The 10,053-nt window shown below is 53.2% G+C and overlaps 1 protein-coding gene across 3 annotated transcripts in view; it reads left to right on the top strand.

Moving 5' to 3' along the window:
- The first annotated feature begins 644 nt into the window (after nucleotides 1-644).
- RASGRP2 (RAS guanyl releasing protein 2) overlaps nucleotides 645-10,053 on the top strand; it is a 43,223-nt gene continuing 33,814 nt past the window's right edge. The window contains exons 1-2 of one of the 3 annotated variants that reach the window (XM_081174095.1): nucleotides 645-961; nucleotides 8,183-8,338. In XM_081174095.1, the coding sequence (XP_081030221.1) occupies nucleotides 8,266-8,338 (73 nt within the window). In that variant the 5' untranslated portion in view covers nucleotides 645-961; nucleotides 8,183-8,265. Of the gene's footprint in view, nucleotides 962-1,220; nucleotides 1,349-1,418; nucleotides 1,438-8,182; nucleotides 8,339-10,053 lie in introns of those variants that run through there. The other 2 variants (XM_081174094.1, XM_081174096.1) reach the window with 2 other exon arrangements.

The following is a 10,053-nucleotide window of genomic DNA, read 5'->3' as shown; positions in this document are numbered from 1 at the left end:
ATGCTGCGCTGCCAAAATGCAGGCAATCTCTGGACCCCTGGAGGGCTGCAGTGGCGCTTCAGGCCTCCTCTTTGCACCCCCTGCCTCCGCGACACCCCAAAAGGCACCCCAGTAGCGGCAGGACTTTCTGGGGAGCGCCTACACACACACAAGCACACACTTCATTCATGATACAACCCCCTCCTCAATACAGTCTCTCCCCTCCCACCCCCAGTGGGAAGGTTCTTAATTTATTCCCCACATATTGAAATAGAGCAGAATCCGGGAGGGGGGGAAGAGATATCCTGTGTACAGTAAATTCTTGGGAAGGTTGGGCGGGGGCACGACTTAGTGTCTGTTGGGAGCGGAAAAGCTACCCCTTCCCCAATTAGTAATTGCTTTGTTAATGACATTGTTTTGCGTTTTCAGTGTGCTACTTTTATTTGCTGCTCTAAAGCAGAAGCAGAATAATTTATTTTTCTTTAAAAAACGAAGCTTTGAGCAAATCTCGCTTCTTTGCAGAACTACAGGAGTTAACCCATCAGTCGGGATCAGCTCTGACGGCGCCCCTCCCTCCCCCTCTCTCACATACACTCTCCTATAAAGAAGACTCTGCTCATGTCCTCTGTTATTCGGGGGGCACGCACTCTGCACATGCTCTGCGGCGTCCTCTTATTTGCTCTCCGATGTTTTGAGAGCTGTTCTCTACACATGCTTCTGTCATTTTTCCTTTCACTGATTCGGAAACACTGGGGCACTTTTACTTACTTTGCCTCTGTGTGTTTCGGGAAACACACTCTGCACGTGCTCTGGGACACCCTGTTCTTTCCGATTTCTCTCGGTGCGTTATTGGATTGAGGGCTGGGGGTGAGTTCTGGCGCTGAAAGAGGGCGGCCCCCTCACCTTCTCTCAGGCGGGCCATCCCGAAGAGCGAAGAGACTCTACACATTCTCAGAGGCACCCTGGGACGAAGGCCGGGCAGGTGAGAAGCAGATTGGGGGTCCAAGAAGCCACGACGACCACCGGGCGGGGGCGCGCGCGGAGCTTGCGGGGGTCCTCTTCCTCGCCCCCCCCCTTTCCTCCGTCTCTGTCGGAGCAGCCCTGACCCCTTCCTCCGTGCGCTCTCGGTCGGAGAGGCGAGCGGGGCGAGGGGGCGTCCGCGGCGGGAGGGCGCGGGGCTGGTCCCCTCCCCGCTGCCTCGCTCTCCCCTCCCTCCCTCCTTCCGTCCCCGCCCTCCCTCCGGTGGCGAGACGCGGCTGCGTTTTGCGTACGCCGAGGCAAAGGCAAAGGCAAAGGCAGCGCCGCCGCAGCCGGACCGAGCGGCCGTCGGAGCGCAGCGCCAGCGGGCTGGAGCCGCCCCGAAGCCACGGTGAGTGCCGCCGCCGCCGCCAGTCTGGCCGGGAGAGCGCGAGAGTCGCTCCCGCCGAGGGAGTCGTTCCCTGGGCCATTCTGCTAGAGGTCAGCGCGGACCCTTCGTTGCAGCCCCGCGGCGAGAGCACCTCTGGGCATGTACCGAGTGCGCGTCTCCTGGGAAGGTGGCGGGGGAAGGCATTGCTTTTGCCCCAGCGCTATTCTTGGGAAGGGTGGGACGCGAGAGCCCCGAGGAGGCACCTGCCCAGGCGGAGAGAGTGCCTCTGCCTGCGTGCAGAGTGCCTTTCCCCTGGCAGCCCATCCGCAGCACCTGCGCTTCCCAGAAGGGGCGGTGTCCAGGTAGGCAGGTTTTAGAAAGAAGTTAAGCCTCTCTGACCCTCTTGCCGCATGGAAGTGGGGGGTGGGAGGGAAGAGGTTTGGGGTCACCTCCCCCCACCCCGTTGCCCAAATGAAAGAGGGAGGTCACCTGCCTTGCAGCGCCCATTCCACCGCCTGGGTGCCTATGCTCGATTTGAGGGTCACGCAAAGTGCAGCTTTGCGCTCCCCGCACGCCCCCCCCCGACACCGCGCAGCATTTCCCCTGGTCTTGTAGGGCAGCTGTCGCAGCCCGCTTCAGCCTTCCATGGGGAGGGCAGAAGAGCGGACATGTGGAGCCGCCAGTGCTTTGGGCTCAGCGGGGCTTGGGGAAGGGCGCCGTGGCCCCTCGGTGCACCATGATTTGGGGGGGGGTGTTGCCTGGTGCGTGGCCCTTGCGTGGCAGCGGGGCTGCACCTGCCGTGGGCGCCCGCCGTGCATGCAAAGCAGCAGCGAAACGGTGGCGCCTCGCCTGTGCGTCTCGGCAGCGTGTGTGTGTATGTGTGTCTTTGTGTGTGCGGGTTGGCGGTGGCAGGAGCCCTGTGGGAGGTGATGTGCAGGTTGTGTGCAGAGGGCAAACTTGCATTTCACCCCCACCTCCCACCCCCGCCCTGCGCGGAGGCTTTGGATTGTAGAGCGCGCGCGGGGGGGGGGCTCTTGCCTTTGTGCGCGCCCCCTCTGCAGCACCGGGGCTTGCTCTGTCTATCTTTCCCCATTCGCCTTTTGTGTGTGTGCAAAATCAGCAACAGCAGCAGCTGCGCGTGTTGATAAATGTTTGTGCCACTCAGACAATCTGCTGTCAATATATTTACCCTGCTCTCGAGGGCGGCTGTTGGGAAATGGCATTTTGCAACATGCAATTTTGCAAGGAGGCCTTTGGGTATGCATTGCGTTGGAGGTGCGGTGAATGGATGGGGGGGGGTGCGGGATGAGAAGAGAAAATGAAATCAGTTTGCAGGAATCAGGAGGGGACGGGAGACCCTGAGATGTGGGGTCTGAAGGGCTGTGCCTCTCTCGAAGCGGCGCCTCTCCTGTAGCCAACCGACCTGGCCTGCCATCTCTCAGCTCCTGGCGCTCCTGCCTGGCTTTTGAGCAAAACTTGCCTAAAAATAACTCCGCCAGCAAAAAACGCCAACCCACCATTTCCGAGCACAAAGGCCTGTCTCAAAAGATTAATAATAATCTCCTTCTACGACATAAAGACATTCCTTACTCCACGCCGGGATTCTGGGCGCTGCGCTGGAGAACTCCCTGCTGGGGGAAGGAGCAGCAGATGCGTGCCCGCCTCTCTGCTTGAACACCTTCCAGCTCACAGGCCTGGGAGCCTCTTCCCCAAGCACAACAACCCTGCGAGGTAGGCTGGGCCGAAAGACAATGACTAACCCAGAGAGGGACATGGCTGAGTGGGGATCTGAACCTGAGTTTCACAGCATCGTGCAAGCAGAGAGTTTGGAGATGGGGGTCTTCAAGGCCATCCAGACCAGCCCTCTGGCATCCAGAGTCTGAGCATCTCTGACAGGTGGTTGTGCAGACACAGCTTGAAATCCTCAGGGAGGGAGAGCGTACCACTTCCATCCCTCTCTCTGCACCAAGGTTCTTAGTTCCACTGCCGAACTGCTTTTTTCCACTGAGAAGTGTCCCCTAACATTCAATAGAAATCTAGAGGGCCTTCTTGGCAGTGGCACCCACCCTGTGGAACACCCTCCCAACAGATGTCAAACAGATAAACAACTATTTGACTTCTAGAAGGTAGCCTTCTTAAGGGAAGTTTTTAATGGCTGATGTTTTACTGTTTTTTTAAAAAATATTTTGTTGGGATGGTGATGATGAGGAAAGCCCTTCCGGGATTTGTAGGGGGCTTCTGTGTGTCCCCTCGCCCACCCCAAAGACCTCTTTTACCCAGGCTAGCTAAACAGGCTTCCACCCTTTCCAAACACTCTACACCAGGGGTTGTCAGAAGGAGAAAGATCTATTGGATCTGTTGCCTGCTCTCTGTGATTTGCAAGTATTTCTGACTCCCGGTGGTTTAAACAAAGCAACAGTAAAACGATGCCGCCCTCAATTATCCTGCCGAAATGAAGATCACTTGTGGAAATGAGAGCACATTTTGTGTGAGCACACTTCAGTTCTGGTACTCAAAACAACAAATCCCTGCAGCCAGAGTTCAGTCTCTGCTGGCATCTGCAGGCATCTGCCTGAAACCTTGGAGAGCTCCTGCCGGCCAGTGTGGACCATACTGAGCTAGACAGATAGCGGGGGTCTGATTCAGTATAGGGCAACTTTCTGTGTTCCTAAGGCCTTAGTGATACAGCTCAATAGATTAGCAAGAGAAAGGGAGCAGCATGTGTTTTCAGAATGCAGCCAAAGTCAGGCTGTAGCTCAGTGGTTGAGCACCTGCTCTGCGTGCGGAAGGTCCCAGGTTCAAGTCCTACCATCTTCAGGCAGGGCTGGGAGAGACGCCTTGTCTAAGCTGCTGCCAGTTCGTATAGATACAGAATTGAGCTAAGACGGTGAGAGAAGTTTCCTAGTTCTTGTCTTGGGGTGTGTGTGTGCAGCTCTGTCAGCTCCCCGCAACCTTGGCATTAATTATCAGCACCGCACTCTAACCAGCTGAGCTATCCAGGCTCTGTTTTAAACACTTAAAAGTCTCCTTTTTTCTTGTATTAACCATGTTTATCTATTCATTACATTTCCACCTCTCCTTATTTTCCTTTAAGGAACTGAAGGCATGGTTCTCCCTCTCTTCATTTTATCCTCTATAATCAGTCCTGTGAGGTAGGTTAGGGTAGGAGATAGCGATTGGCCCAAGGTCACCCCGTGAATTTCATGGCCGAATGAGGCTTTGAACCCTGGTCTCCCGGGCCCTTAGCGAGACACTCTGACCACCATACCACATTGAGAGGGATGAGTGCGTTGTGTTTGGATGTGCTGGTGTGACGGTCTGTTGCCTGCGGCAGGTGAAGCTTCTTAGACAATGGAACTCCCTGCCACCAGAGGCAGTGATGGGCACCAACTTGGCTTTAAAAGAGGACTGGGCAAGTTCATGGAGGGACAGGCTGTCAATGGCTATGCACTCCCTCTGCAGTTGGAGGCAGCGATGCTTCTGTTTGCCAGTTGTTGCAAAACACAGGGCGGGAGAGTGGTCTGGTGCTTGCGGGCTCCCTACAGGCATCTGGTGGTCCACTGTGAAAACAGGAGGCTGGGTTAGATAGGCCACTGGCCCGATCCACCAGGCTCTTTTTAGGTTCTTAAGTTTCGCAGCCTACAACTGAGCTCTTTTCTCTGGGCGGCCATGAGCTGCAGTCTCTCTGTTTAGGCCTGGCGTTTCCAGGGACAAGAGCCGCTGAGAGAGGCCAGTTGGAATTCCCAGGCAGCGGAGGGGCCTGTCTAAAATCAGCTGCCAGCCCTGAGTCATCCCTTGGCAGAAGCTCTGGAGCCCAGTGTGCCTTTCCAACATTCCTTGCTTCTTTCCCTTGCTTGGGACGAGGAGGAGGAGGAGGGTGGCAGGATGGACAGGCGAGAGAATCTGCTTGGGGAGGGGGGCAGTAGTGACTTTGCGCCATCGTCCCCCAAGGAGACCCTGTCATTTTCTGCTCCTTCCCATTTGCAGCAGGAGGAGGAGGAAGAGGAGGGCTGAGGAAATGAATTCCCCACGCCAGCTGTGCGTCGCCCTGTTTCCTCCTGAATAGAGAGGCAGCAGCAAGAGGGGATTGTGGTCCAACATTTCTCCAGGGGACTGAAGATTGCTTGGCTTGGGTTCAGATGTCCAAAAGGAGGCAGAGAGGCCCTGCTGGGAGCCAGGAGTGCTGGATCTTTTTCTCTGCTCTTGGAGTTGGAGATGTGTGTGTGTAGCACAACACAAGTAGGACAAAAATAAAGCAGAACAATTTGTGTTGTAAAAAGTTACGGGTTTTCAGCAGGAAGGTTTGGGGTGTGCACCACCTGGAAGTGAGGTACCCCAAAACCTTTGCAGGTGCAAGAAGTAAAAAGTAAAAAAAGGTAAGGGACTCCTGGACAGTTAAGTCCAGTCAAAGGTGACTGTGGGATTGCGGTGCTTTCTGGGTCATGTGGCCAGCATGACTAAACCACTTCTGATGCAATGGGACACCGTGACAGAAACCAGAGTGCACGGAAACACTGTTTATCTTCCTGCCGCAGCAGTACCTATTTATCTACTTGCACTGGTGTGCTTTCAGACTGCTAGGTTAGTAGGAGCTGGGACAGAGCAACGGGAGCTCATCCCATTTTGGGGATTGGAACCCGACTTTCTGATCAGCAAGCCCAAGAGGCTCAGTGGTTTAGACCACAGCACCACCCGTGTCCCAAAGTGTCAAAAGTGGGATGGTATGTGACTGCCGTGATAGCATTGCGAGCACAAATGAATGTGCAATAAGAAGGGGATCATAGGGGGAATGTTTAAATCTCAAATTTATTGCTTGTGGCCTGTCAAGTGGAGATCCTCCCTAGAACAAGGATTGGAAACCTGCTGTCATCCCGATGCTTCCAGCCTCCAACTCCCATCGTCAGGACCAGATTTTAAGACCTTTAGAGGCCCTAAAGCCCCTAAAAGATTTTGGTGCCCCCATATATATCTGATGCAAATTTTCAACAATAATAAACCATCAAATGAAATTTCATTTTTCAAAATGAAATGAAACCTACCGTAAGATGGAAAATAATGTTTATTTTTCTATATTTGTAGAAATAATGTTTATTTTTGTTCAGCTGCACCATATGGTCCATAGCAAGTCTGGAAATGGAAACTCTCTGCCGTGCCCACCTTAAGCACATGCTTATTTTGCTTAATTGTTAAGCCAGCCTTGCCCAGAAGCCAGCATAGGGCGATAGGAGTTCTAGTACCACAAAAGCTGGAGCCCAGCCCCCACCTCGGTTCCCCACCCCTGTTGCAGAACCAAATATGTACCCTGAGGCTGGGGAAGTTCAGCAGCAAGCCACTGCAACATGCCGGAGATAGCGTTTGAGTTCAGTGTATCGTTAAGGATGAGGATGAAGCAAATGACAAGTCACCCAGTTCCCTTCTTCAAAGAAACAATTATTATATAATCTGCCCCAGCAAGAGCAGCCCCCACTTAAAAGTCGTGGAGTATGATTCTGACATCTTCTGTGGGTGGAAGAGACTCAACCCAGTGGCTTTCCCCATCCTCTCGCCTGCCCTCAAATGCTGCTTCCTTTCCCCCGTTGCTGTTCTGAGATGACGCTGAGCACTTCCTGGGGGGGGGGGTCCCCAAAGCAGCTAGTCCTCAGGAGGCTGTTTTGAATGCTTCAGGGGGGTCCGTGTTGCCTTCAGGGCCCGACTTGCAGAGCTTTCTGGAGCAATAGGCTTTCCGCTATTGGAGACAGTATGCTGGGGTAGGTGGGCACGGCCTGATCCAGTAAGACTGTCCTCACGGCATTTGGGTGGTCAGGAGAAAGAGAGAGAGATGCCATGACTAGGAGACACAACGTAGGTTGGGAGCTAAGGAAATGTTGGCATCCCAGAGCGAAGGCAGAAAGTGCCATTCCCAGCTGGCTGACATTCCCACAACCAAACCACGATGGTGACCGCGTGCCTCTTTTTGCACCCTTACGCTTCTTATCACACCGGCTGGCCTGCCATTTTATTGATTCATTGGTCAATCTGAAAGTATGGAGATCCCACGTTTCAGGGCAAAGTGTACTCAAAGCAGGTGGCAAAGGAGAACGGAAATGCAGTTGGAAGAAAGTAACATTTTAAGGGTTTGTTCAAAACCTAGCCTAGCACTTCTTGGGGGAGAGGGTTCTACGTACAGGGGCCAGAACTAGAAAGGCCCTGCCTATCATATCTGCCAGTCGTCTGGGTCTTTATGTCAGATCTGGGAGCAGGGCCTCCGCTTCTTCCTTGCGTCCTGTTGTAAGCCTTGGGCAGGCTGCTCATCAGGCAAGCTGATCTCAAGCCGCTTGGCTGATGTGCTAATAGTGACCCAGTAACCCGGCATGCTATTAGGTAAAGGTAAAGGGACCCCTGACCATTAGGTCCAGTCATGACCGACTCTGGGGTTGTGGCGCACATCTCGCTTTAATGGCTGAGGGAGCCGGCGTACAGCTTCCGGGTCATGTGGCTAGCATGACTAAGCTGCTTCTGGCGAACTACAGCAGCGCACAGAAACGCCGTTTACCTTCCCGCTGGAGCGGTACCTATTTATCTACTTGCACTTTGACGTGCTTTTGAACTGCTAGGTTGGCAGGAGCAGGGACTGAGCAACAGGAGCTCACCCCATCGCAGGGATTCGAACCGCCGACCTTCTGATCGGCAAGTCCTAAGGCTCTGTGGTTTAACCCACAGCACCACCCGTGTCCCTGGCATGCTATTAATCTGGGGGAAACCCCCCTCTGGGCTCCTGCACCCACTTACCCCAGGCCGAGCCCCGAGGGAGGGAGAGCACACGCTCCATTTGTAACCTCAGAGATGTCTGAAACCTCTTTCCTTCTCTCTTTTCAGGTTTTTGCCCTGCTCCCTGGGGATAGCGACCCGCTGGTGGCCGTGTGGCGTCTTTCGTGAGCGAAGGGGATCCGGGAGCCACAATGTCTGAGACTCTGGACCTGGAAAAGGGCTGCACAGTGGACGAGCTTCTGCAGGGCTGCATCGAGGCCTTTGGTGAGGAGGAGCAGGAGAGGCAGGGAAGGGACAAATGACTGAGGTCTCAGCAGGTGGGGCAGTGGTTTTCTTGGCCTGGCGATGCTCTAAAGCACCTGTTCCTGTCCTGCATTGCATTGGTGTGCTGACTCTGGAAGTACAGTGGTACCTCGGGTTAAGTACTTAATTCATTCTGGAGGTCTGTTCTTAACCTGAAACTGTTCTTAACCTGAAGACCACTTTAGCTAATGGGGCCTCCTGCTGCTGCTGCGCCGCCGGAGCACGATTTTTGTTCTCATCCTGAAGCAAAGTTCTTAACCCGAGGTAATATTTCTGGGTCAGTGGAGTCTGTAACCTGAAGCGTATGTAACCTGAAGCGTATTTAACCTGAGGTACCACTGTATGGGGATGGCCCCATGAGATCTCGCGGGAACTCAGACGGCCCCGTGAGATCTCGTGAGGGTATCCCAAAGCCCCTGTGCTGAGTGGGCCTTGCCAGGTAAGCAGGGCAGAGTTGAAAAAAGAGGAATGGCTTTTAAAAGTTACGGACTATGCATAAATGGCAAAGCTGGCAGCAATATTAAGAGATCAAAATAACAAGCTTTTTATAGAAGAGTGGAGGCCCTTTTTTGGCCTATTTGGACAAGCACTGCAAACAAATGAAATTGCGGGCAGGGTACAAGATAGGAGCGGAAGAAGAAAAAGGTAAAATATTACAGGGGTTTTGGTAATAGGAGAGAATTTGAGAATGCAATATTAAGGAGTTTGAGTGAAAACACTGGAGGGTGTGGGTGGGAAGTCAATGCATGAAACAATGCAACTATTGGATTTGAAGTTAATTTGTAAAAATTTGGAAATTCGGTAAAAATTGTATTGGAAAATGAAAAGCACTTTCCACGCTGGGAAAACCTGGTGCAGAAAAGAGCTTTGAAGCTCTCTGCTGTGCCTTCATTTATTTTGTGTAGTTTTAACCAGCCAGCCCTCAACGCGTGTGGTTGGAATCGCTCAGGTTATATGCGCGTAAGATGTGATAGTGCTATACAAGCCCTCCAGCACCAGAGCCTCAGAAGAGGATGAGCAGGAAAGGGCAACTGTGCTCATCAGGTCCTCCCCACTTCCTGGGAAAGAGGATGCTGGACCAGACGACCTCCTTTAACCTGATGCAGCTGTTGTTGCTGCTCCTGCTCCAGGGCTCTTTGGATGGTCTTTGATCCCACTTCTGAGCTCCTGAGTGGTCTGAACTGAAGGGTGTGTGTTTATCTAGGACTGTAAACATTATTGGAAGCTGCCTTTGTTCCAAAAGGGACCCAAGGCAGCAGGCATCACCAACAAAAGATATAAACACTCCTAAAAAGGCCATCACATTAACAAAATTACTTTGGGGTGGGGGAGACAGCAGTAAAAGCTTTCAAAAGCTTTCAAATGGAGCAGGGGAATATATATTTAGGCAAAGGCCTTTTCACATGAAACCTTAAAGTGGCAGTGTGTGTGTGGGGGGCGGCAGTGGCGGGGCAGCAGACCTCATTTAACAGAGAAACGTCCCACAAAGTACCCAAAAGGCATGGCCTTTGCCAGTGGTTGTTGTGCTCAGTTCCTGCTTGTGGGTTTCCCATGGGGGTGGGGGGTGCGGTGGGAGCCTGGTTGGCCACTCTGGGACAAGGAAACTGGAGTAGATGAGCCAATGCCCAGCTCCAGCAGCCTCCTCCTAAGTTCTTACACTTTGGACTACAACTCCC

The sequence above is a fragment of the Podarcis bocagei genome (genome assembly GCF_964188305.1).
Source record: "Podarcis bocagei genome assembly, chromosome: 16".
In the NCBI taxonomy this organism is placed as follows: Eukaryota; Metazoa; Chordata; class Lepidosauria; order Squamata; family Lacertidae; genus Podarcis; species Podarcis bocagei.
This window is presented reverse-complemented; position numbering and strand designations above follow the sequence as displayed.